This window comes from Puccinia triticina, chromosome 3A, assembly GCF_026914185.1.
Source record: "Puccinia triticina chromosome 3A, complete sequence".
In the NCBI taxonomy this organism is placed as follows: Eukaryota; Fungi; Basidiomycota; class Pucciniomycetes; order Pucciniales; family Pucciniaceae; genus Puccinia; species Puccinia triticina.
Genome location: NC_070560.1, coordinates 3463802 through 3491686, shown reverse-complemented (window position 1 = coordinate 3491686; position 27885 = coordinate 3463802). Strand labels below are relative to the sequence as shown.

At 44.3% G+C, this 27885-nt stretch overlaps 1 protein-coding gene across 1 annotated transcript in view; it reads right to left on the bottom strand.

Moving 5' to 3' along the window:
- Positions 1-18314, bottom strand: part of PtA15_3A420 (uncharacterized protein) — a gene marked incomplete at both ends in the record, with an annotated part of 41308 nt that extends 22994 nt beyond the window's left edge. Inside the window, 2 exons of the mRNA XM_053167388.1 lie at positions 17764-18031; positions 18113-18314. Coding sequence (XP_053018609.1) covers positions 17764-18031; positions 18113-18314 — 470 coding nt within the window. The remainder of the gene's footprint in view (positions 1-17763; positions 18032-18112) is intronic.
- Positions 18315-27885: the final 9571 nt, after the last annotated feature.

The following is a 27885-nucleotide window of genomic DNA, read 5'->3' as shown; positions in this document are numbered from 1 at the left end:
CCTATGACACTAGCTGATGATTAGTTAAGTCAAAATGGAACGTTGGGATAAAACGCGTACAAACATTTGAGTTATGACCAACAATTAGCTCAATGAATCTAACAAGGTCTTCCCCTGCGCCGGAATGGTTAAAGTAATTGGTTGAGTTGACTTGACAGATATTCCCAGTGCCTTCCAGGTTTACTGGCTGAGGAGCAGACAATGCCTGAGTGTATTGTTTCCATTGCATTCGGGTGGAAAAATAGTCAAACAAGAGGTTACCTTGTTGATCTGCAACTGTCACTTTGCCTTCTAAGCAGTAAATTTCCCCCTTGCGTAAGGTGTGGCGGCGTGGCGCATGAGGACTAAGGCTTATCAAAATCTTTGGGATTGTTTTGGGTGCGACGTCTGTCTCTGTCACCACCGCCAAGGATCTTGTGACTCGTTGGGAGAACTCCGTAAATTTGTATCCAAAAAACTTTTGGGCATGTCAGTACTCCGGCTTTTGGCGGATGGCTCATTGGGTACTCACAGAGGAACTTGTTTTGAATTTACCACTGAACATTAAGGCGTCCGGTTCACTGTTGTCTTTGAGCCAAGGGACAGCAATGATCATATTTATGAAGGGAGGCGTTGGAGGCGGGTATCAAGTTTTGAGGGTGTTTTCACAAGTGAGGGCCTTGGTTCTAAAAGTTAGGGGGGTAGGGCAAAGGATAGGAGTGCCTACCTTTGTACGGCACAAAGACAACTATTTATGGAGTTGCAAGTCTGCCGAAGGGGCTTCAAGGAAAGGATACGATTCAACGGTATGGTTTCGGACCCTCACAATCTAGCGGCGTCATGATCCCTTATATCACTGTATGTCGTCTATAGGAACATCCAAGGTTTCCTGGAGAGCTGTTGGCAACGGTAGTGGCAAGTTGTTGTGGTGGATTTTTTGGATGATTGAAGCCTTGGAAATTCCGTAATGCTCAGAATTTGTAATTAGGCAAATCTACATCACAGGTAACTGTGGCTTCGGCAAATTGCTGAGATCGTTTGCCGTAATAGTTGAACCAGAGTAATATGCCCGGGGGAATGGATGTGAGCGGTGATTGCGTGAAAAAACTACCCGAGTATCCCTGAAACAATTTGTGATCCGAACCTAGGGTGCCTGTGGCTAGAATAGGGAGTGGCTGGGGAGAGTACCGCATGGTCCTTGATAAAATGGGACGGTATGGAGCGCCTTTGACAAGGGTTGCATTTGGAAAAAGTCTAGTGTTGTACCATGAGGTCAATTTTGACGGCATGCAAAGGTCAGCCCCCACATGAATTTGAAAAAAGGGTTTCTCCTCGGACATTTGTGGGTTGAATTATTGGTGTGACCATTCCAGTTTGTCTGCCCAAAGCCTCTCACTGGTTGTGAAACAATTTGTGATCTTGAAGAGTCACCATCAAGGGCTGATGGGCAACGAGTGAGAGAACGCGCCTTTGTAGGCTTAACTGAGACGAGCGGCGGCGTAGCCGCCTTGAGAGTCTAGTTTTTCTTCTAAAAACAAAGGACCATTTCTAGACATTTCAGTGTTGAGATTATTGAGGAAAAATTCTCTATTTGAAGGATCAGAGAGATTGTCAATATCTAAATTAAGGCCTAATGGGGAATCACTACTTGAGGAACTTTTAGGCAAAGATTCATCTAATAAGGGCCTCTCCCCCTGGCTCTTCCGCGTCCATAGCCTCTCCTCACTCCTCTTGTGGCTCTCATTAGGTCTTCTCCTATTTCTAAAAACCTCTGAGTGTTGTCCCATGGGCGTCTCCAGTTCCTCTCTGATCCTCTCCAGTTGTTTTGAGGATGAGGGGGGTTGTGGTCTGCAAATCCTTGCGGCATGTGAGGATAAGGGTGTGGATTGTACCTGCCAGTTTGAAGATGCGGGCTGGGGGGGAATAACTGAACCACTTCTTGCAGTATAGAAGCTGGTGGCTGCCTCACTTGGAGCGTCTGCGGCAGTGGCGGTGGTGACATTGGAGGTCCTTGGTAATTCTGGCTCTCTAGGCGCGGCTGAGATTGTGGCTGTGGCTGAAACTGAAGCTGATTGGAGGGGATAGGACCCTGGAACTCCTGTGCCATAGCTTGTTATAGTTGAGAGCCCGTGGGTTCTGGCGTTGGCGTCGCTAGAATAGGTTGCTGACTGGCGTGCGGCACTATGGCTAGCTGTGAAGAAGGCCGGATTGGTTGTGTTGTAGGGTTCTGTGGTCCTGGGCCGTTGTTCTGAATCATTAATGAAGCTTCCAGGCTGTGTAGCTTGTCTCTGGGTATCCATTCTTGACAGAGACAGATACCATTGTTCCTCCCAACAAGTTCTATTATTATCTCTTGGGTCAGAGAAGCTTGGGAGAGGAGGCGCCTCATGTTTAACGTGTTCTGCGCCTCCCTGGCGCAGAAAAATAGGTTGAACTGCTCGTTGAACATGCTGATGAGGCTGGATAGTTCCTCCTCTTCCGGGATAAGGTCCATAGGTCCGGGGGAAGCCTCCCGTCAAGGGTTCTGAATGTACGGAAGGAGGGCTAGATTAGGCAATGCCCTGGGTCTCCCACCCTCTGGGTTGGTAGGCTGAGAGGGCAATTGACTTGTCTGAGGAATGTCCACCGTTAAATCCATCTGTTCCCTGTCTATTGGGCGTGGAACCGGGGTGGATCTGCTTGAATCTAGAGCTATAGAAGTCTCTCTCAGATGATACAACGCCGGAGGGATCCCTGTATCCGGGGGGAGCGGCTCCTCTTCCGGAAGCTTGAAGAAGTCCTCCTGTAGAGGTGGCAAGGCTGCTTCTAGCCCTTCAAAGCCGTTCTTTGGCGGCTGGGCTAAGGCGGTATCTGTGGCGCAGTTATTCTGAGAGGTCTCTGCCATTTCTAAGGTGGGGGGAATGGTTATTACAGTTATGGATTGAGGGAATAATTGAAAAAGGAATTATTGAGAGGTATATACCTGCTGGTTTAGACTTAGCAGATATTCTTTTGCTTTTTCTTGTAGTAGAAGAAGCTTTTTTCTTGATTTCCTTTGCACTTGACTTCGCTGAGGAATTAGAGTTCCACCCGGCTATATTGACGGGAGCAATAGTCTTTTTTTGACGAGTTTTCAGCGCTTTTGCGGTAGCTATGGGGGTCCACAAGGTACTACTGATTAAGTTGCCGTTGCGCGGGTTTGCTACTATTCGGTCGTCGTAGTTTTCTTCTTCTGCGCTAGTCTGCGCAGTTACGAATTTTTTTACGGTCAACTGCGGTAATTGTAGAGAAGAACGAGGAGAATATTTTGAGCACACTCCGTTTTTCTCTATCTCTTCTTGATCCAAAGATATAGAGGGTTCTGGGGAGGATAAGTCCAACGACGGGATAAACAGCAGTGCGGAAGAGTCGCAATTCTGCACTTTCACGAGTACACAAGACGTAAAAAAAAAATTCAAGGGTTCAGTTAGGGATTTTATCAACATAAGACAAATTTGGGATATTTTTAGAAGATTTTCAGCGTTAGTAGGATATGTAGAAAAAAGTTTTAAGTGATTTTTTTGAATTTTTAACAGTTTTTTATTTGATTTAGTCAGGATGATCAGTCATTTGGCTTTAGAGCAGTCTAGAATTATGAAAAGGTGAGTAATTTTCTTGATGAGGCCTCCAATTGTGAGCCTGAGTCTCTATAGTGACAGCAGGACGCAAGAAAATGGGGGGCAATATTTGGATTTCTTTGGATAAAGAAAATACAAATATAAGAGAGAGAGAGAAAGAGAGAGAGAAACTGAGCAGATTCAAGATAAGCAGATATTCAAGGTTATTCTGGTGAGAATACACGTCCACTGGCAATGCTATCTCTTCAGAAGAGTGCTGCCAAGCTGTGCTAGAGAGTGCTACAGCCTCCTCTCACCAAAGAAATGTGGAGGGATCATGGATTAGATAAGTTTAATCCAGCTACAATTTTTTAGCTTCCTTCTGGATAGTCAAGGTTCTTTAAAGGGAAACCTATGTGATTTGTTTCTTGCAAAAACCACAGAAAAAGAATGCAGATATGAAGGGACAGCCCTGTGATCAAGAAGAGGCAAAGGCCAGCAGATATGGAGGGACAGCCCTGTGATCAAGAAAAGGCAAAGACCAGCAGAAAAGAGCAGATCAAGCAAGACACAGAGTTGTACCTCTGAGATAAACAAGGTTCAGTGAAAAGAGGTTACTTACTGTCAATATCCTAGGTGCCTGTGACGGTAGGTATACTGGGAGTGTTGTAAACTCTTTGGTGGTGATCCTGGGATTATCTGGGGTGTGGTTCTGGTGTGCTGAAGTCTGTGTATCCGCCTCAGGAAAGGGGGATCCAGACTACAAAAATTTTCACAGTTTGATTATGTAATTTACATATGTACATGTGGTTTGGCACGCTTGGTAGCGCTGACACGTCACAACTGCGCATGCGCGCCACAACTCAATAACTCAATGAAGGAATGTAGTTATAAAGAATTGGTAAGTTGTAACTAGGGTTTAAATTGCATGAGGAAACAGAATATGAAGTCAAAACAAGGTTATTTCATAAGATGAAAAAGATATGAAGTAATTCATATGTAAAAGTAGAAAAAGGCAGACTTTAGGTCAGCTGAGTTGACTCTAAGGCTGACACCACCAACTGATTCCCTCTTTGCTACTTGCGCGGCAATGCACATGAGTGCTTATCTAGGGGACAAACCTCATGGGACACAACATTCCCATTCTGTCACAAATTCACCCATCCTAATCTAACACAGTCCCATTCTCATGACTGCTGTGGTGCTCCATTCCAAACCATAAGTAGTATTTTATTGCTTTCCTTTACATATATTCATCATTACATTGCCCATTTACCCATAAAACTTCACAAATACCTCATTATTATTGCATATTCAGATTCTATGCCAAATTTTACCTATAGTCACTTGTACATAGTACCCCCTTATCTTCAATGGTTCAATAGTTATAGAGGATATAAGACTTACAGAAACCTTACAGTCTGCATTAGTTACAAAACTCATTTCATTAGTAACTTACTTGAATCATTACATTACATTCCTTTTACATATATATTCTCACATACTAAACCCTTTACATACATTACTCATTATGTTCTATGGCTATTGTACACATTACATCATTGGATTTGTGCTTAACTCTTTCAGTAGTGCTCATCATTACAAGTTGTTACTATGTTCACATCATCTTCCCCATTTTTACGGTCTTTTCTTCCCATAGCCAGAACCCTTCCCCATTTGTACAGTCTATATTCCCATAGCCAGAATTCCTCATTGTCTGTGCTCATCCCTCCTTCATATAAAGAACTGTCCTTCCCCCCTCACTTGTACCCCAGCAGACCCTAGAGCAGAGCAGAGAATTATATGCAGAGAACTATATGCAGAATTTATAGAGAATTTTAGATACAGAAATTGTAGTGCCCATTCTCATCAACCCATTGCGATTGAACCATTGCCAATTGCTTTCCCCTCCTTCAACCATTGCTCCAACACTCTCACCCTCAGTAGTCAGTAGTCAGCTCATAGTACTAGCTCCTAAGATCAAGTAGAAATCAGCCACACCTTTTCTTCTTTTTCTTAGTGTTACTCTCATCCCTTCAGCATTAGTCAGGAAGGCAGCCTCATCAGCACCCTTGCATAGCTTACATTAGTACTAGTTTTGCTATCCATTTCCCTTCCAAGCTCTATTCTGCCCTTTGAGTAGTTCCACAAGTTGTGTCCCAACAGTGGCTCTTCTATACCTCAGATATCTTCAGCTCTAGTAACACTCTTACCATCAGCTACACACTACTTCACCTACACTCCTCATACTCCTCCTTTTATAAACCAACTCCCTGCTTTTAGAATCAACTTCAACCAACAGTAACACTATCAGCACCTCCATTATCAACCCTCAACACCATTCAGATTCAGATTCAACTTACCTGCTTCAACCATGTCTGCCCAAGGATCTCCCAACACCAATGTTGCCCCCAGTCTTTATTCTCCAGTGGATCCTTCCAGTAATGCTGCAGTTCAGGACTCCACCACTTCCAATGCTGGTCAGACTCAGGTTCCTCCCACTGGTCCAGGTCACCAACCTTCTTCTACTGGTCCAGGTCCTCAGGCTCCTTCCAATGCTCCAGATCCACAGGGTTCTTCTATTCCACAGGCCAACTCCAGTGCTTGTAGACCTCCTCCTAGACCTCAGACTTCCAGTGCTCCTAGATTCACAGGATACAGGGATACCAATCAGCCATCAGATGATTCAGAGGATTTAAATGTTCCACCACCCCACTTTCCCAGGTTCCAGTGCCAAAGGGACCATTCAACTCACTCTACTAGGTCCAACATTCACTTCTTGAACAGAGAACCAGCCATGCCAAGGTACCAGGATCCAGTCAGCAGAGGAGTCAAGATTAAACCCATGGACAAGGAGCTCTTCTTTGATGGAACCAACATGCCTGTGGAGAAGTTTATTAGAAGGTATGAAAGTGCTGGGAGAGATGATGGTGCTAACTCGAAGGAACTTGCTGGACAAATCATTGCTTTTATTGAAGGATTGGACCTAAAGGATGAAGTGGAAGACATGTCAGGCCATGAAAACTTGGATTGGGAAACCTTGAAGAAGCAGCTACTCACCAGGTTTGGAACTTCTCAGCCTTTGGTCAGATACACCAGGGAGGATCTCAGGAAACTAGTCTGCAAATCTGCTCAGTATGGAGGAATCAGCACCTTGGAAACCTTCAACACATTCAGAAACAAGTTTGAGACCATCACTCACTATTTGGTAAGAATGGGGTACAGTACCAGCTTGGAGGAATTCAGAGATCTTCTTTTGGAAACTCTCCACAAGGATTTGGAACAAAGGGTTACTAGAAGCCTGATGAAGGATAATCAAATGCTAGCCTCAAAAGATGGAGGTGATATCTTGCCAGACACTGAAACCCTTCTTACCTAAATTCACCAGGAGGTTTACTCAAGATCAGTGGTCAATAGAAGGACTGAATGGAGGGCAGAAGATAAATTCACTTTGGACAACTCACCTAGGATCTCCAAACCCACACCTGCTACTCAGGGAACTGCTCCTACTGCTTCTACTTCTCTGGACAAACAAGTGGAACTCCTTACTAAACAGTTTGCATCCCTAACTTCTGGAAAAGGACTTCCTCCCCACATGGATAAACCTGCTAGGACCTGGCCATTCAAATGTTATTATTGCCACCAGGAGACTCATGGAACCAACAGCTGCTCTTAATTAGCCCTAGACATTTCTAGTGGTGCTGTTACCAGGGATGGAAAGGACTACAGACTTCCAGACAAATCAGTTATTCCTTGAGGAGTACTCTAAGACTAAGCTTACATCTTCTTTTGGCCAACTAGAGGAGGACCCAACCTATTATCAAACCCACAGTTATGAAGCAGACCTTGGAAAGAGGACCAGAAACAACTCTAAGGATCAGGATGAAGAGGAACCAGCCAAGTCAGACAAAAGGATCAGAAAGGAAAAACAGGACCTAATAGATATGGATACAGAGGACTTACTTCACATGGCCCAGCCTCCCACTCCTAGTAATTCCAAAACCCCTACTTCTAAAGGCTACCCTCAAGTCAGATTCCAGGATAAGGATAAGGAATCAACCACTGCACCTAAGGACAAACCAGTTAAGAAGACCTATTTGGAGAAGACTCTGGCCAAGGAATACCCAGGAATTGAAGAAGAAGTGGCTAGTAGGATGTTGACTGCAGGAAAGATGGAGTTGGCCTTTGGAGAAATCTTTGCTATATCACCAGGAGTTACTGACTGTATCAGGAAAAAGATCACCAACAGAAGGGTCCCATTGGATGGTGTCAAACTAGCAAACTTCACAGACATGGAGGATGAAGAAGAACCAGCACAGGAGCCACCCACTACCCACTATTTCTGTCCCCTTGGATACATCACCATCACTATTGGAGGAGAGAAACATCAAGCACTCTTGGATACTGGCTCTATGGTTAACATTATTCCTGAGACTCTTGCACACAAACTTGGATTGGTGCTCACTGCTAAATCTATGAAGCTCAAAGGAATTGGAGGCCACCTTACTGATATTCCTGGGATTGCTGAAGATGTGGAGGTAACCATTGGAAAAGTAGTCAGGACTGTTCATTTCTGGGTAGCCAAAGGACCAGTTCAGATGATTATTGGAAAGCCTTTCTTGATGGATGTCTCAGCCAACATCAACTACAATGGAGCTAGAGGAGAAGCACTTTCAATCATGGATTCAGCTGGTCAGACTTTCTTGTTTCCAATCATTCTCCCTATCAATCAGAAGTGGGAAACCAGCATACCTTCCAATTCTGGTCTGGTAAATTTTTTAGATTGAGACCAGGTTTTCAGTTCCCCTCACTTACAACTGCAACCCTGGAAAATAACCAAAAGCAACAAACTGTAGTCACTCATTCAGCAAAATATAAATCGACTCTAAAAAAAATAAAACCAGTAAGCCAACCAATGCCACTAGCTCTCAATCCTCCATTATCAAGGCCACCACTCTCCAGGGATCCTTACCTCACTCCTTTAAACCCTTTTCCTCCACCATTCATTCCTACCTCCAAGATTACCCAAGAAAGGCTGGACCTCATCAACTTTGGACCTCCAGGATGGCTCTCTCTTCAAGAATATCTCCTGCTGGTATGGGTAATTGTGATTAGACAAGGTGCTTTGGCTTTTGTAGAAACAGAAAGAGGCCTTCTCAAACATACCTATGGACAACCTTATATCATTCCAGTCATTCCCCATGAACCTTGGCAACAGAAACCAATTCCAATCCCTGCACCCATCAAAGATCAGGTTATAGAATTGGTAAGGGAAAGACTCAGCACTGGCCTCTATGAAAAATCCTTTTCCAGCTATTCCAGCCCTATATTTTGTGTAAAGAAGCAGGATGGTAAGCTCAGAATTGTACATGACCTTCAGAAACTCAACAAAGTCACCATTAAGGACGCTGGATTACCACCAAAGACAGAGGAAATCATTGAATCATTCACTGGAAGGGCTTGCTATGGACTAGATGACATTATGGGAGGATATGATGAAAGGGAATTAGCTCCAGAATCCAGACCTTTGACCACTCTGAAACACCCCTTGGAAGATTTCAACTTACCAGATTACCTCAAGGAGCCATCAATTCAGTTGCAGTTTACCAGGCCCAAATGATGTGGATACTCCAGGATGAATTACCTCAACATATGGGAATCTTTGTGGATGATGGAGGTATAAAAAGACCAACCTCTGACTACAATGAAGAAACCCTAAAGGACAACCCCCAGATCAGAAGATTTATCTATGAATATGCCATTACTCTGGAGAGGATCCTTTTCAGAATTGAAGAAGCTGGACTCACCATCTCTGGAAAGAAATTTGCTTGCTGTGTACCTGCTTTGGATCTGGTTGGCCATGTGGTTTGTAAGGAAGGCAGAAGGATATCCATCAAGAAGCTCAACAAAATTGAAACCTGGCCAACTCCCACCACTCCTTCAGATGTCAGAGGATTCCTAGGTATCTGTGTATATGTTAGAATGTTCATTAAAAATTACTCAACCATTACTGCTCCACTCAGAAGACTCACCAGGAAGGACTCCTCTTGGGATTGGACTGAAGATTGCCAGGATGCCTTTGAAGACCTCAAGAGGATTGTTGGAACTGACATCACCCTGAAGAAATTGGACTATGGACCTGATTCTGGCTTAATCAAACTCTCAGTGGACTCCAGTGTTATTGCTGCAGGTGCTGTACTTACTCAACAGGATTCAGATGGATTGGATAGGCCTGTGTTATATGAGTCAGTAGTCTTTCCACCCAGGGAATCAAAGTACTCACAATCCAAATTAGAACTCTGTGGTGTTGCCAAGATCCTCAAGAAACTTCAAACCAAACTTTGGGGCAAACATTTTCAACTCAGAGTGGATGCTCAGTGCCTTATTGGAATGATCAACAACCCTTCACTTCCCAATGCCCCTATGAACAGATGGATTGGATTTATTCAGTTATTCTCCTATGACCTTATTCACACTCCTGGAAAAACTTTCACCTTACCTGATGGACTTTCAAGAAGGCCCCCTGATTCTGATGAAGATTGTTGTCCTAGCTTTGATGAAGATGAAACCTGGATCAAACCTCACCCTGGATTTGGAACTAAACACTCTTCTTTTGGCCTGCTTCTGGGGACATCAGCTCAGTTTGGGGAGGGGGTAAGCAACTTGCAGCAAGGAATTTGGAAGCACCTCCAGGAATACCTTTCAACCATGAATAAACCTCCAGGATGCAGCAGCCTGGAATTCAAGCAAATTTTGCACAAATCAGCCAACTTTTTCCTTTCCAATGGAGTCTTGCACAGGATCAACAAACCATTCTCCCAGATAGTAGTCACCTCTCCTTTAGCTCAGAATTCCATCCTTAACTCCCTTCATGAATCCTTAGGTCACAGGGGTATTGTTGAAACCTACAGAAGAATTAAACTCAGATTTTGGTGGCCAGGTCTCAAGAGAGGTGTTACCAAGTGGGTCCAGTCTTGTGAAGCTTGCCAGAAGAGGAGTTCAAAATTGCCAATGGAACCCAAGAAACCTACAGGAGCAGCAACCATCTTTGGAAGAGTCAGTTTGGATACAGTTCACATCAAAGCTGTCAAATGGAAATACCTGGTAATTGCAAGAGATGACCTTTCTCGATGGGTAGAAGCAGTTGGACTAGAAAAGATTCAGGCAAAGAAAATCTCTCAGTGGTTCTTGGACAATTGGATCTACAGATATGGAGCCCCTTGGTCAGTCACAGTAGATGGAGGCTCTGAATTTGGACAACAATTTCTAAAATCCCTTCTGGAATCTGGAATCAAAATCAAAGTCACCACTCCTTATTATCCTGAAGCAAATGGTATGGTAGAAAGAGGACATCAGGCCATTCAGGATACCTTGGTCAAGCTCTGTGGAAAAGAAGGCAAGAAGTGGAGGAATTATTTACCTTTGGTTTTATTTGCAGACAGAATTTCCACCAAAAGATAAACTGGTTACTCACCTTATGAACTAGTTCTTGGACAGCCCTCCATCTTACCCATTGACCTAGAATTGGAAACCTTTTTTGGAGTGGATTGGTCAAAGGTAGAATCAACTCAGGATCTTTTACTGGCTAGGACTCAGCAGCTTGAAAACAGGGATACCATCTTGCAGCAAGCACACCATCAGCTTATGGACTCCAGGAAGAACTCTGTGGACTATTGGAACAAGAAGAAAACATCAAGGCAGCCACTAAAGAAAGGTCAATTAGTAGTAGTGTATAATAAATCTTTGGACTCTCAGTTTGGCAAGCTCTTTGAAAATAAATGGAATGGCCCTTACAGAATCAAAGCTCAAAACCCAGGAGGATCTTACATCTAGGAAGAATTGGATGGCACAGAATTGGCCAGAAGGTTTGCTGCAACTCATGTCAAAGAATACCACTCCAGGTAAAAACAATAAATAGGGAATAATCAATTCATTTTCTCTTCTCTTTTCTCTCTCTCATCTTCTTACACAAAAAAAAAAAAAAACATAAAAACAAAATAAAAATAAAAATCAAATCTATAAATAAATCAGAAACAAATCAATCAGCTTCAAAATACTCTCAATAAAAAATAACTAAAATAAAATTAAGCTCGCCTCTTCTTCTTTTATCACTACATCATCTTCTTCCATTTCTCCTTCCTCTCCCTCTTTTTCTTTCTCTTTTCCCTTCTCCTTATCTGAAAATAAAAATCAAAAGACATAAAAGAAAATTAAGGCATAGCGTTAGTAACAATCCTAAATAAAGAATAAAAAATAGAACTTACCATCAGCCCTTATCCTCTCCATTTCTGCTTCTACTCTCCACCCATCTTCCTCTTCTTCCACTTGGTCCCTCATCCTTAATAGCTCCAGGGCATTCCTCTCCTCAGTTTCCTCAACCATGGCATCTATTATGGAATGAGTATCCATCTATAAATCAAAATAAAAACAGGGATAAAAAAAAAAATTGGTATTATAATCAACTCTCTCTTTCTAAATTTTCTTCATATACATACAGAATCCAGTCGACATACATGTGCAAAGGCGTTATGGAACCGGCTATACAACTTAAGTCGTGCGTTTTGTGCGGTCACCGGGTTGTTGAGGTCCTCACAAGCAAAGGTGAGGAGTCCTTGCTGGATATAATGACGCAAGGCATCGACCTCTTTGGGCTTAAAGCTATCCCTTGTGAAAGCGTTGTATGCGGGGACGTTGTTGACAAACAAGTGCGCTCTTCGGATAGAGAACAGGAATTCGTGCGCAGGTCTAATAGCGGCCTCCTTGTCGAGCTGCAAAGAGGATATGGACGTATTGGACGAATAGTCTATCAAGTTATCAATGTTATCTTTTGGCAATGAGGGTGTGGAAGTGGCGTTGGAGGAAATCATCACGGATATCAAATGCGATAACGGAACTTTTCCGTTGACCGATGACCTGGACCTTATAGACACTGTTTCTTCTTCACTTTATGACGTCACTATTGAAGCCTTCATCTTTCAGAATTGTTTGGCGCGGTTATTCTTTCATTCCTTTAATATTGACTCTGGTGTTTGACCCAGTTTAATTAATTTTTGGAACGCTTTCACATCATTCTTTCCGTCTGCAACCTTTTTCAATCGATTAGCCAGCGTCAGGAGTCTAATTGGACAGCTCCTTGGCGTTACCTTAAAGTGATTTCATTGTGTATTCATCTTATTTCAACTCTTATACGATGAAAACCGCGGAAAATTATAATGACACTTTGAACGGCTCCAACAACCATTTGGCCGGCCACAAAATTAACATTCCCGGTTTCAGGTTTGATCTTTCCGATCTTGCCTTTCATCTGAACTTGGTTCTAGACGGCTCTATTGAGCTGTTTAGAAGATATAACCCCTCAAAGTTTCCCAAGGATTTACGCGGCCCCGCGGGTGCCATTCATTAAAACGTTTGCGGCGACCTATTGGCCGAAAGGAATCTCAACAGATCTCCCCTTGCCCACTTCTAGCGCTCGCCATTTTCTTTAGGCACAGTTCTTGCATATCTGCATCGATAAAAGTCCAACAATTCATAGAACCATAGTTTTCCATCTTTGCGACTCAGCTAGAAACATAGTTTTCCATCCTCATAGATCAGCCAACAGGTATTTACCACAAGGTTACTTGATCATAGCCCGTTTTTGTCCGCAAACCAAAAGGTCTTAGTCACCACGAGGTTGGAGAAGCATAAGCCTATCCGAACCAACAGGCCTCTGTTGCCACAAGGTTTGATTGTTTCACACAAATTTCTTAATTGAGCCAACATCTCTCATTCTCCATAGACTCATGGATATTGTTCTGATTCATTGATGTTACTGTGACCAAGCAGACTTCAGTTACGCGTTCAGCTCTAAAACGATCTACGACAAAAACCTTTCCCCAGCCGTCTACGTCACAAGCCGTGCACGGCAAAAGACCTGTACTTCATATTGACTCTGTGATCATAAGGATATCCACGCCAAAATATCTAAGTAGGTTGATGGATATCAAAAAAGTTTGCTCAATTAGGCTAGAGAAGTACCTGCTATTGATAATGATTGTGTTCTTTAAATTGAGTAGGGAGTGCGCGGCAAAACCACTCAGTCAGTCCCCCTTTCTCCTGTTCTAAACAAAGTTGGGTTAGCGGGTTGGTTTAAAAAGTTTTTTGAGTTATTTCCTCCCGTTGGGTGTGAAATAACGAGTGATACTAATGCGGTGGAGAGAGACGGAGTGGTGAGGATGGGGGTGACTCTGGCCAGAGTTTGCCACCAATATACACCACTTGTTATTGCTCAGCCAGGTGCTTGGGCCTCATCCTTCTCCGCCCTTTGGTCTTTCTGTGCTCAGTCCGCATTACTCATGCTCATGGACTTAGGTACCCTCCCCAAGTTCCTTGGTTGGGTACCTTCAATCCATTATGCATTCATGGTACTATCTTCTAGTACTTGTGTCAAGGAGAGGTTCTGGAACCTTCTAAGTGTGGTCCATTTTGCTTCCTCTAGGGTGTATAGGTGAAACTAGTTCACTCAGTCCACCCGAGTCATGGGATAAAATTGAGTAAACTTTATCTAAAAAGTTTGCTCAATTAGGCTAGAGAAGTACCTGCTATTGATAATGATTGTGTTCTTTAAATTGAGTAGGGAGTGCGCGGCAAAACCACCATCTCAGGGATAGGATTTTACAATTTGAGCCTGAGCCCTTGGTGCAAAAACCCTAATCTCAATTTTAAACTCTTATCTGGCAACAGCCAGATAGTGTAATTACAACCAATTCTAGCTAGAAAAATCTCTGCCCCCTATGACAAAAGGGAAAAAAAACCAGGTTAACCAACCCAAACCGAGTTGAGGAAAGATAAAAAACTCCTTGTGGCTGCGAGCTCTTCTTTTGTATAAGGTCGGATGTACAGCTTGTAGCAAGAAGACTTCCATCTCCCGAGGTCGCAGATGTCGTTGACAGGAACTCCTAGTGCGTTCCTCAAGGATGCCCCGCCCACTCTGAAGGAGTGGCCCATGATGCCTTCAAACCCGTTACGTTTCAGAATCGCTTGAATGCGCTTGACCGTTGCAGTCCTAGTCAAATGATGGCGCTCGCCGTTATTGTAAAAACCAAACAGTGAAGTAACTGAACCTTTTGCCTTGATTAAGCGTTGCTCAATGGCCCCCACCGGGCATAACAAATTCTTCAAACTGTGGAGGACCAGCTTCTGAGGTAACATTGGGTCCGCCGTTTTTGCGTTCCGGATGGTGAGATACATGTTCCGTCCGAATTTTGTCTGCATCTGCCTGACGTCCGACGTTAACAAGGAGTTGGCTGCATTCAGGTCCCCTACAGAGCGGTCGTACGTGACTCTGCCAAACAGACTAGATGTTTAATCAAGATTGCCGGTTTCGGTGGTCGTTCTGGAAGCGTTGCATTGATTCTGATTGATGCCTTCAAAATCAACTCAACACGTTTGTTATAGATGGAGGGAAATTCTTGTTGGTGGAAGGTGTGCCATGCTTTCAGCCTGTAAATGTAATTCTTGACCAAATTCGAGTTAATCTTGTGTCTGCCGTTCTGGTGTTGGTTCCGCCCTGCCCAGAAGCAGAAGTATTCGATGTCTCTGGCGCTGATGGGTAATTTGAACTCCTCAGTGGTCAAATATCTCTTGAAAACAAGGAATTTTTTCACAGCGCAGTTGTAGCCTATCAAAGTTGACATTTGCCAGCCCAATAGTATGTGTTCGTCGATAGGGTCAATATCTCTTGGGCAGGAACCATCCAACAGAAAACAGCTGAGCTTCATGCGCCATTTCACGTCTTCCATATCGTATTGATGATGCAAGGATTTCTCAAGCTGATGGAAAGAGGTACGCGTTCGACGGTCTTAATCTCTGTCAATTGGATTAAAAATTATAAGAAAAAAGGTCTTCGTGAAGTATGAGGAGAGGACAAGTCTTGTTGAAAAGATACAAAGAGGGATGCAAAAATGCACGAAACTACTACTGTCTTTATAGGCAAGTGTTGAGATATCTTAGTCATTTGTAGGGACCAAAACGTCTACTAAGTCTGAGGGGAGATCAAAAACGACCCTGTTTTTATCCTGATGTGTACCCTTAATCCCCCTGGACAATGCGTCCGCTGTATTGTCCCCTGACTTGACCCTTTTCGCTGTCAAGTCGACTTCTTCCTCTATTAGGACCCGTTGAATAATTTTCCACTTGGAGTTCACTTGTTGGCCTCCAGATTTCTTGTTCTCGATGACTGCCAGCGTTGTATTGTTGTTGGTCCACACTATCAAATTGGATCCTTTCCGGATTCTTCCTGTATGTTTCAACATCAGTAGGCCAAGCCGTATCACTACCGTTTCTAACCAAGCAATGTTGTGGTGTTTATCCGTATCTGTGCTATCTGGGATCAGCTTGAATTGAGCCCAAAGCATTCCAATTTTTACGCCTATACCAAAACTAGTGCTTGCGTTGCCAACCCATCCAATGTTGACCGGTGTTCTTGAAGGGACTAGTCTTGTGTGTTTGAAATATCTCATCGTATCGCTCCATATTTGTAAATCTTCAAGGACTTCCGTCGGGGTGGCTCTTTTGGCGAAAAAATGCCTCCAGCTTGCCATCCATTTATAAACACTATTTAAGTAGGCTTTCAACTGTGGTAACATATACGCAACGTGATTTAAACGTCCTGCCAGGATCTCTACTTCATTAAAAGTAAACAGTTGAATCTTTACCAAACCCGTAATAATCCCTTCTAATTCTGGCAAGAGACCCGCGGTTTTTAACGCTTTTTCCCATTCAGGGACGTTCATTTCGCACAACACTGTCAAAGGCCAATGTGTTCTTCACGAGACACATGGCAAGGGATTGAACAAAACATACCGTCAAAAAACAAAGATCGGGAAAGAAAAAGACAAAACAGGTTTGAAACCGCAAGGAACAAAGTCTCTGAAGCCTTAATATGATATACACAGGCAGTACAAGCAAATTGTCTTGCGCTATTCTTGGATAAGCACACTCCAGACCCTCTCCATTGAGAAGGGGTCGAAACGAGGAAAAGGAAACCTCCGCTTATAATAAAAATCCGGAAAGGTGTTGCGAGACATGTACTCGTAGCGTGAAGAACAAGCAATTTACAACCTACTTCTTTTAGTTGACAGCTGGCCCATTACCCTGACCATTTCCTCCGCTTCTCCCATGTCGACGTTCCACAAACCCCTCCAAGAAGTTAGAACCTTGATACCCTTTATTGCGTTTTCTCGAGTCAAACGGCGCATACAGAGTTGGTTGATGATAAGAGTTACTGCCTGACGCGTATTTGTTTTGATCTCCAAAGCCTTGGCCTCTAAACTGGTTTGATTGACGTCTGAAATGGGGATACGTCGGCAAATTGTAAAACTGATCTGTGTTGTGATGATAGTGTTGCGCCGCGCCGTACATTGGGGTGTGGTGTTGCTGAAAACCTTGAAAATGTGATTGGTGGCGGTCGAAGCCATTTGGGATAGGGGGAGGGACCATGAGATGTGCGACACCAACTTCAGGATCCGCATAGGAGTATTCTTGACCTGGGGCGTATTTATTCTCTTTCCACCCTGCTTCCCCAAAAGTCCTAACCACAGTGTAAACCTCCTCAATGAGTGTTTGTTGACAAACCAAAATGTCTTGAATGGCGGATCCTTTGTCAGACGCGATCCTGTGCGCGAAGGCCGAGTCGCGAACCGCCATATCGTACCGCAAAGCGGTCATGAATCCGTATCCGCTTTGAGCAATGACGTCACAGTGTTCCTTATGCGTTAATAACCTTGCTGCAAAGAGACCCATGCCATATACATTGCGCAAAGTTAGATAAAAATTTCAATGGTTGATTGTCCAATCGGAATGAGTTTGAGTCCATGGGGCCGTGTAGGCCAGACCTTTATAAGCCCGCTCTGTTTCACCGGATTTGACATGCCTGAAAGTGATATGTGCTTTGATAGCGCGTTTCTTCCAATCTGTGATACCCAACAACCATAAATATACGAATTTCAAATGTGAATGTGTCTTCATAAATTACTCACCGTTATTGAAAATAGTTAACGGGATTGGAGCTTTCAAAGCTTTAATATTCTCGTCAAAATAGGGGGTGAACCCCACGTCGTGATGACTCAAAACTGCTCCCACCGCATGAATCAAATTGTGTTTGCGCTCTGTCACTATGGAATTAGGAACGACATCCGGTTTCACCGTTAAAAGGACAGGAGTTGCTGACACAGTTCGCAAAACAGGAGGCTTGGAAACCGGTCCAACGGGCTCATCCATTGCGGCCAACATGTTAGATAGATACTTGTATAAAATCTTATTGCCGGCGGACTGCGCTTCTTTCACTTTTGCCCATAAATGCGTGCGTTCTTCTTCCAAGTCTGGAGCCACCTCTATAGCTGGTGGAGGCGTTTTGGTCGCCTCTAGCACGTCTTTCACCGTCTCCTTAGACAATCTTGGTACCGAGATGATAGAATCAACATCTAAAATTCTATCCGCTGTTATGTGAATGCAACCAAATAAACATGCATCCCCAAGGATTGCAATTGAAACTTCTAATAATCGCAATCTTAACTTACCTTTGTCTCCTTGATCTCCCTCCTCTTCTGGGGAACCTATATTCTCTTCTACAGCACAACCTTTTTCCCCGGTGGTTTGAGATGCTGCTTTTATGGTTGCGGCAGGCGTAAGAAGCAATTCTGCCACAGCTGAGTCTTCTCTACGCGCATTTGCATCACCTTGTTTTGCTGCTAACACTCTGGTAACGTTCTTCTCGACCATTTTTATATGCGCTAATAAGATGGGCGTCTAGCAACTAGTTCTATATCAGCATTGAGTTGCCTTATGCGTGCGGTGCGCAAAGAAAGAAAACCTGAGCCATCTCACAATAATTTAATGGGGTCTTATGAATCTAGAACCTTTGAAAGATTGTGGAATGATAAACTTCACGTGCTAAATAAATTTATGTCGAAGCCCCAATCCAGAATCATCAGCTCTTATACAGTCAGGAGATGAAAATTGATATCCATCAACCTACTTAGATCTTTTGGTGTGGATATCCTTATGATCACAGAGTCAATATGAAGTACAGGTCTTTTGCCGTGCACGGCTTGTGACGTAGACGGCTGGGGAAAGGTTTTTGTTGTAGATCGTTTTAGAGCTGAACGCGTAACTGAAGTCTGCTTGGTCACAGTAACATCAATGAATCAGAACGATATCCATGAGTCTATGGAGAATGAGGGATGTTGGCTCAATTAAGAAATTTGTGTGAAACAATCAAACCTTGTGGCGACAGAGGCCTGTTGGTTTGGATAGGCTTATGCTTCTCCAACCTTGTGGTGACTAAGACCTTTTGGTTTGCGGACAAAAACGGTCTATGATCAAGTAACCTTGTGGTAAATACCTGTTGGCTGATCTATGAGGATGGAAAACTATGTTTCCAGCTGAGTCGCGAAGATGGAAAACTATGGTCCTATGAATTGTTGGACTTTTATTGATGCAGATATGCGAGAACTATGCCTAAAGAAAATGGCGAGCGCTAGAAGTGGGCAAGGAGAGATCTAAGGGAAGGAGGTTTTAGGGGTTAGGGGTTAGGGGTGACCAATTTCGACCGCGCCGTGGCTGACCTGGCCTTAGTCGCCTTCTGGGGCCTCCCTTGGCTGGGGGAACTGACGTACCCGACGCGGCAAGGCACGTTGCCTTACGCCACGTTGTTGTTAACCACAGATGTCACCTTTACGACCAGAGAAACAGGGGGAGATATAGCGACTCTGACACTAGGGTCTGCAAAAACCGCCGGGCCAGGTGGCACCCAACTCATTGTGCTCACGAAGCAGAGAGGAATTTTGTGCCCCGTGGACGCACTCAGACAACGCCTGGCCAAGTTGGGCATGACCAGGACGTCCTTGTTTGGCTACCACAAAGGTCGCACTTGGTTCCATCTTACTCGACGGGAAGTGATCTCGCGCATCCAAACAGCACTTGAACACGGCGGTTACCCCAGCGTCCTGGGTCACAGTTTCCGCGTCGGGGGAGCGTCTCTGAGGCACGCGTTAGGCATGTCCACCGAAGATCTGTGTTTGTTGGGACGATGGACCTCACGGTGCTACAAACTTTACTTGAGGGCGTACAACGCGGCCGCCCTCAAGCGGACTAGAGCTATCCTCGCAAACGTCAGGGAAGACGGGGTTGAGAGAGAATGAGAGTGTTGTATTGTTTCCGTTTTTCTGCAGTTTTTCTTCAGGAGTTTTGGGGTTCACGCGCGGCTCAGGCTCCCTCAGAAATCCTGAGTTCTGGGTATACGCCTGAACCCACTCCTGTCTCTTGTTGCAGTTGCCGAAATGGATCACTATCATTTCTCACACTTTGGTCGAGGCCAAGGAGAGGGAAACCCTCTCTTGCCTCTCTTCTCACACTTGCTACGGGCAGCTGCGGCACAGCTGCCTGTGGCAAGTACCAGGCGAGAAGCCGCAGCCAAATGGATTGCGGGGGTGCAAGTAGGGCACCGGGAGCTCCCCTCCGTCCATGGAGGCTGCTAAGTGGGCAGACCTGAGAGATCGGAGCTGGGTGGCGCACAGACCCTGCCTTTCAAATAAGATTGTAATTAGAGAATTTCATTGACGGGTTTTGGATTTATATGCAAAGGAAGATGGTCTCTTAAACTGCACGGCATTCCTACTACGCGCACCCGCGGATTTTGCTTGGATCTTTAACTGGCCCTACACAATCAATACTCAACCCTTAAAAATAACCAGTATATACCATTTTAATCTGCAGAATTGGCTCTTTTGAATGAACTTGGTCTCAAAGCTTTTCATCAAGCCTTCCCGAAGATACAGGTCAACCGTTTCCTTCTTTTTTTCCAACGTTTTGCACGCCCGCCTCCCGCATGGAGCCCCGCTCAGACAACAGGACCTCTCTTTTGACAGCACATGCGTATGGACCTAGGTTTCATTCCCCATCTGGACAAAAATCAAAGCTTTTTCAACAAAATGGTGAACTCCAAGGTGGCCAGCACTGAACATGAAGAATCAATCATTCCCTGCCATCATGAATTCTGGATTCCTGCCACATGATCCATCCATTCATCATTCATTCATTCCAAAACATCAATCATTCTTTTCCATCATCAATTATCATCATCAATCATTCATTCTCCAAAATCATTCTTCTCCATCATGAATCATTCATTCTCCTAAATCATTCTTCTCCATCATCAATTATCATCATCAATCATTCATTCTCCTAAATCATTCTTCTCCACCATCATGGTCAGTTTTCCTATGGATCCCACTCCTGAAAATCAAATCTCTTCAACCATTCCCAAACAGAAGAATCATAAGTGTTTATATTGCTTTCAGAAGGCTCACACCATCACTAGGTGCCATCTAGTTACTTATGATAAACATAAAGGATTAGTTAGACCGATTGGTAATACTGGCATATGGCTTTCAGATAATTCCTACATCCCTTTAGATTTTTCTAGGTCTGTGAAAAGTTTAGTTGAACTTCTAGTAGCTGCTGGGACACTTTCAGAAACCACCCAATTGGAACAATAACACTCTTTGGACAGCTTATCAACTTCCTTGGACTTCAAATTCTCTTCACAGAACTTTACATTATATATTCAGACACTCAGAAATTCAGTCATTCAATCCCAAATCATTCACAACCTTCAGAAATTACAATTATCAACCCCATCATTCATCATCATTGCATTGCATTCTTCCTTGGTCTAATTGTCAGGCAGGAAAATTATTGTATTCTTCAGAGTGGAATTTAGTCTAATATGTGTCTGTCTCAAGGATATTGCCTTCAGCAGAGTTAGATCTTCTTAAACATTCACCCCTCATTGATAATTGGACCTTCTTTTGGAAACGGGACTCTTTGGATTGGATACTGGACTATGGATACTCTGGATACATAGAACTATTGGACTTTGGATTGGACTTGGATACCTTGGACTCAGATATACTGGACTTGGATTATACTTGGATTCTATTTGGCTTTGGACACTGGACTCTGGATTTGGACTACTACTCAGGACTTTTAATTTCACCCTTTGAAGGAATAACACTGGACTTTGGACTTTGGACTCAACATTCTTCAACTCTTTCTGGATCACCCTTCTCTTTGGTGCATTGCCTGGGGAAAGAAAATAAGTTGGGGGAGGATGTGGTGCACCATTCCAAACCATAAGTAGTATTTTATTGCTTTTCTTTACATATATTCATCATTACATTGCCCATCTCCCCATAACTGTAAGGGTTCAGTGAACCCTCACTGGAAGGGTCGGTGGGACGGAGGGCCAAAGGCCAGGAGTCTATATAAAAGAATGATATTTCACTAATGAGTCGTGAGAAGGGATGGAAAGGGGAACCTCGAGGTGAAGACCAGCTTGGGGAAGAAGAGAGGATGAGAGCAGTCAAGTACTACAAGCTTATATAGAGAATCCTACAATGTATATGCATATGCATATATGCATCTAGCTTGACTTCTGTTTTAGTAAGGGAGAAACCCTTACAATAACCCTTCACAAATACCTCATTATTATTGCATATTCAGATTCTACGCCAAATTTCACATATAGTCACTCATACATAGTACCCCCTTATCTTCAATGGTTCAATAGTTATAAAGGATATAAGACTTACAGAAAACCTACAGTCTTCATTAGTTACAATACTCATTTCATTAGTAGCTTAGCTGAATCATTACATCACATTATTTTCACAGATATATTCTCACATACTAAACCCTTTACATACATTGCTCATTATGTACTATGCCTATTGTACACATTACATCATTGGATCTGTGCTTATCCCTTTCAGTAGTGCTCATCATTACAAGTAGTTACTCTGTTCACATCACCTTCTCCATTTGTACAAGCTTTTCTTCCCATAGCCAGAACCTTTCCCCAGTTGTATAACCTTTATTCCCATAGCCAGAACTCCTCATTGTCTGTGCTCATCCTTCCTTCATATAAGAACTGTCCTTCCTCCCTCACTTGTACCTTATGCAGATTATTAGATACAGAAATTATAGTGCCTGATCTCATCAACCCATTGCCAGTGAATCATTGCCATTGCTTTCCCCCTTCAACCATTGCTCCAACCCTCTCATCTTCAGTAGGCAGTAGTCAGCTCATAGTACTAGCTCCTAAGATCAAGTAGAAATCAGCCACACCTTTTCTTCTTTTTCCCAGTGTTACTCTCATCCCCTCAGCATTAGTCAGGAAGGCAGCCTCATCAGCACCCTTGCATAGCTTACATTAGTACTAGTGCTGCTATCCATTTCCCTTCCAAGCTCTATTCTGCCCTTTGAGTAGTTCCACACCGCCTTACCTTATGGCCCAAATTTTGTGTGTACAGACAGACAGAGTGTCATCTTTTTGGCGCAGGATCCCAAAAAGCTCAGACTCCGCCCTCCGTGGCACACCAGCTACATAAATCCACCGGCAGGCCCGGAAAAACATACACCATTCAGTGCACGCAACTTCTGCGTGTGAGTCACTGGTTGGAGGCACAGCCCACCAAATCTGTCAACCAGCTCGAGGCACCGTGCTCAAAGCTGGTGTTGGCATGCAGGGTCTTGTCATGCTGACTCAACCCTGTGTCACACATCTTCAAACGCAGACCATCATTGTCCCCACTGCTCAGCTGTGGGGACCTCAGCCTAGCTGCACCCACAGGACGCATCAGCGCACATCCTCTCAAAGGGAGAGGTTGAAATTCACCACACAAAGGAATCTAATCACTGACAATGTCTACCTCCACCCTTTGCAGCAAAGCAACACATAAGTACCCGGTCATTTTGCCCCTCATTCCTTCCCTCCCCCACCACTGCCACCCCGCCTTCCCCATTTTTCACATCTCCCAAAAATTCATGTCTGAGTCCACTGTCCAACCAATCTCAAAGAACAATCATAATACCTCTCCCTCTTCCACCTTGGCAGCGCCTGTGCCCCAGGATGGTGATTGGAATCCATCGTCCTCAACTCCACCTCCTAGTATCAACGGTGAAACAGATACAATGCGCGCATCAATATCGGGCCATATTGCATCGACAATACCGCCTGATACTGTGCATCGAATCACATCGTCTTGGAAGGCGGATGCGATATGCATCGTTCAAAGCGCATTGCTTGAGCGTTGCAATACAGGCTTTTCGTTGGATGTGCATTGGTTTAACTGATGCGATACCAATATTTATTGGTATATCTCCGCATATATTGCCCGCATTGCATTGCATCGTCTCTACAATGCGATGCGAGGTTTTCTCACCCGCTGTATTGATCAAGCAATGCAATGGCAATGCGATGCATTGGTTTTGCGATGCGATACAGCAGATTAGCAATATGGTGCATTGCCCCAACAATGCAATACCAATAAATGTGCAATATCGCATTGTATTGCATCTGTTTCACCTTTGCTAGTATGTAGTATTTCATGCTATGCCTATCCGAGCCTGTCCTTGCCCTACTGAATTGATTTATTCTTCAACAGCCAAACAGAAACTCACACAACTGGCAATCCCTGCACCCTCATTCAAGGAGTTTCTCTTTCAGAACCACCCTTTAGCGGCCCCTGCCTCTCTTCATCCTCAAGAATCTATTCTGCCAACCAAAATCCAAGAAATTACTCCGGAAGAGTTCAACCGGAGCATTGAAGCTGCAGAGCGTTTGGCCCAGGCAATCCTTGCACTCAAGCTACCCCGTAGCTGCAAACGCAAGGAGCAAGACCTAGTGTCTTCTCTCACACAGAGCAAACAAAGTGAGTTTTTCCTACTCTCCTCCCAATGCCTCAATGTAGTAGCTTGTCACTTACAACCCAGTATTTTTTGTCAGATGGGAGGAAAGCGGAAATTTTCCTGATGATGAAGATATCGAAATTACTTGTCCCAGCGGCCCCTCATCAGCAAAGCTTTCAATTGGCAAGCCGTGGAAGAAATCAACCACCACAAGGAAACCATTAGTGAAGCCGGTCAATCTGCTTGCCAAGACAGGCTCATCATCCACTGCTCCTCCAGCCCCGGTTGACGCTCTGGATGCGACCGTACAAGCAGGTGCCCCTACAACCCTTCCCCCAACCAATGACTCACCTTGGGCGGATCCGCCGGAGGACGCCACCAGCAACAATCCAACATCTGGCGCAGTTGGCATGGAGCAGCCCACCACTGACACAGCTCCCAGAGCACACACTTGTCAGCCTGCGTGATGCCAAGGACAATAATCCTTCTAGCTACAAGAGCTGCAAAGTGAAATAATAGAGTTTTAAGGACTCTAGGGATGATATCCAAGGCTTTGGAGAGGTTGTGTGGCGTAAAAAATAGAGAAATAGTAGTTTAATTATATTAATAAAATTAATATAATTTAAATAAGAGGGGCCTGCAAGCAGGGGTGGTTTAGATCCCTCAAAGGTATTGTGCAACAGCAGAAGATTTAGGTACCTGTTAGTACTGGGGCCTGCAAGCAGGGGTGGTTTAGATCCCAGCAAGAATGAAGCAGAGAATCTCAAGAGAAAGGGGTTAAACTTACTAGAATTAAGCCCTTAAAGTCTTGAGGTTCTTCAGGGGAGAATCTGAGCAGATTCAGCCAAAGGAATTGAGCTATAGTCAGCAACTAAGGATCTTACCAGGCAGAGAACAGGTGTTGAGCATGTGTTGGAAGCGGGTAATGATCAGAGTAGGTGTAATAGCATGAGGGAGGGTCTTTGGAGCGCACAGAGGGCCCTTTAAATAGTCATGAAAGCCCTCTGGGGGCGCTCAGGGAACCATATAGCTGCTGGCCAACTTGTGGGCGTAATTCTGGCTCAATTTGGCGGTTGGCCAACTTGTGGGCGTGATTCTAGACCAATTTGGCAACGCTACAGGAGGACTATTCCTTTTTGGGGCGTGCAAATGGCTGCAAAAGTAATGTTTGGCCGTATCAGGATTAGTCTAAAACACTTCTAACTAGTAGGGGCTGTCACGTGTGTCCTATCTTCTAGATTGGGCCACTTATGATGCTTCTGTATCATAATTAGTCTGAAACACATAGTAATTGTTTCAGATTAATTTACAGGTTACATAATGGTAATTACTGTTTGGGACATGTAGGCTGTCACGTGTGGCCAATTGTTCTGCTTTGGTCTACATAATGACATAACATGTACCAATTGGTTGATACTTTTTATCTTTGTGCGTCAAGAATGTTTTCATTACATCATTACATATGTAATGGAACATTCTAGGCGCTCATGGGACTCAGAAGGTGTCATATCTTCATAGTATGGCGTGATTACGGCCTTTTTAGGTGTCTGTGACGCTTACAAGCATATGTACATGAGCATATGAGCATAAGCGCTACCTTATCCGTGATAACTGGGTACATTTTTCATGTGTAATTTACACAGGGAAGGAGTAAGAGTTTAGGGTACGTTGCAGTGGAGTACCCTAGTTTATTTTAGGTGTAGATTAGGAATCTGAAGTAATATTCTACAATTTACATATGTAAGAGTACGTAATAATGTCTCTTTCATAGGTAATATTTATAATTTTTTATAGTGTTACATATGTAGGAGATTAGTAATAATGTCTCTAACATTATATGTAACAATTTTTATTTTCTGTGATATTATGTCACAGTGGCTCTGACATAGTAGCGAGCTGACATTCATCACAGCCTCGGAACCGGTAGTCAGCCTCCCCTGCCTTCAATTGGTACTTCCACCAACATTTCCGGGGCTGTTATTTCAAGCATAACAAACACCACGGGAATGGCCAACGCTGGAAACGGCTTGCCGCCGCACAACTCAACTTTCCCTCAAAATGACCTGGACGTGGCGGATGGGAAGACATTGACAACACCTAGATCCCCGCCGCCAATCCATCCTGAAGCCGGTGCGCCTGTTCCCAGCAATAGTGCGCCCAAATCTACAACCACTGTCACCACTGAGCACCTGCCTCCACCATCTGAAGGGACTGCCAGATGCCCATCCCCCCAGCTCACCATTGTTAAATATGAAGAGATCCAGAACCAAGTCATTGCTATTGCACAAGAGTGTGCCGGTCCTAAATTGACATGGTCAAGGTATGTGACGACTTGGAAAGCACTGCCTCCTTTGCTTCAAAACTGCGCCCAGGCTCTCCCAAATCCACTGCCGCCCTCCACCTGTTTTCAATTGCAATGTACCTCCTGCTCATACGCGTTGTGGATCCAGACAATCTCCTCTCTCTGTGAGTCTGTGTTCAGTTCAACGATACACATTAATTTTTGACTTACATTACCCTTCTCCTGCAGCCGACGACTTCCTTACCCCCTCTCACAATGAGCAATGGTATTGCCCCAATGTAATCGACTTCCCACTCCTTACCAAGTTTAGTGAAAAACAGAACCCTCTCCCTCCAGGATCCTTCATTCCCACCACCAGCAAATGCAACCATCCCAAATCCACCATTGTCTGGTGCTTTTACCGCCTACATCAGCCTCCTCAAAATGTTGTGGCCGAATGGGCAAGGATTGTTGTGGCTTCCATGGAACTAAGCGCTGACAACCTCTTTTCCCCGCCTCCAGTTAGCTCCAATCTAACCAATGATCACTTCACAAGAGGTGTGGAAGCTTTGTATTACCTTGAGACATTGAAGAACGGGTCATCCACCTTTGACCCACCGCCTCCCCATCCAGACCCTTCCACCCAGCCGGCTCACCGCATGCACTCTGTTGATGTCCTTCATGACTTCTGGAATTTGATTATAGAGGTGTTGATGGCCTACATCATCCTCCAAACACATTCCTTAGCCAAGGCGCCCTTGAAAGCGGCGCAAAAGAAGGCAAAAACACGTGCCAATCAGGTCGCCACCAACACCTCAGACCAAACGCTGCCTGCTATCCAGCCAGCCTCATCCGCGGTTGCTCCCTCCCCCAAAGATGCCACTCAAAAACTTCAGAGGTATCAGAAGAAACAGAATTTCCAGCCCTTGGTTTAATATTTCATCCTTGGTGGAGTCCGCGGGCTTTTTATCACGTCAAGGGACTACTGAATTGGCGGAGTCTGCACATGCATGTTGTTCATCCAGGCAATATCCATCATTAAGCGCCACTCTCAACAAACACACACGTGCAAAGAGCTCATTTGGAAAAATGTTTCCTCACTTCTTGTCAAGATGTTTGCAACGGTCTTCCAAACTCCGGATACAATCTGCTCTGTCGCCTCTGTCAAGGTGCCCACGCGCGCAGAGCTTGCAGAAACAGTAACAACCGACTTCCTTACCCACTGGCAGAATTTGAAACCAACAGCCCCTTTTCTTATGCCACACAGGCCCCATCAGATTACTGAAAACTAACACATCACAGCTATATAACAATCCAGTG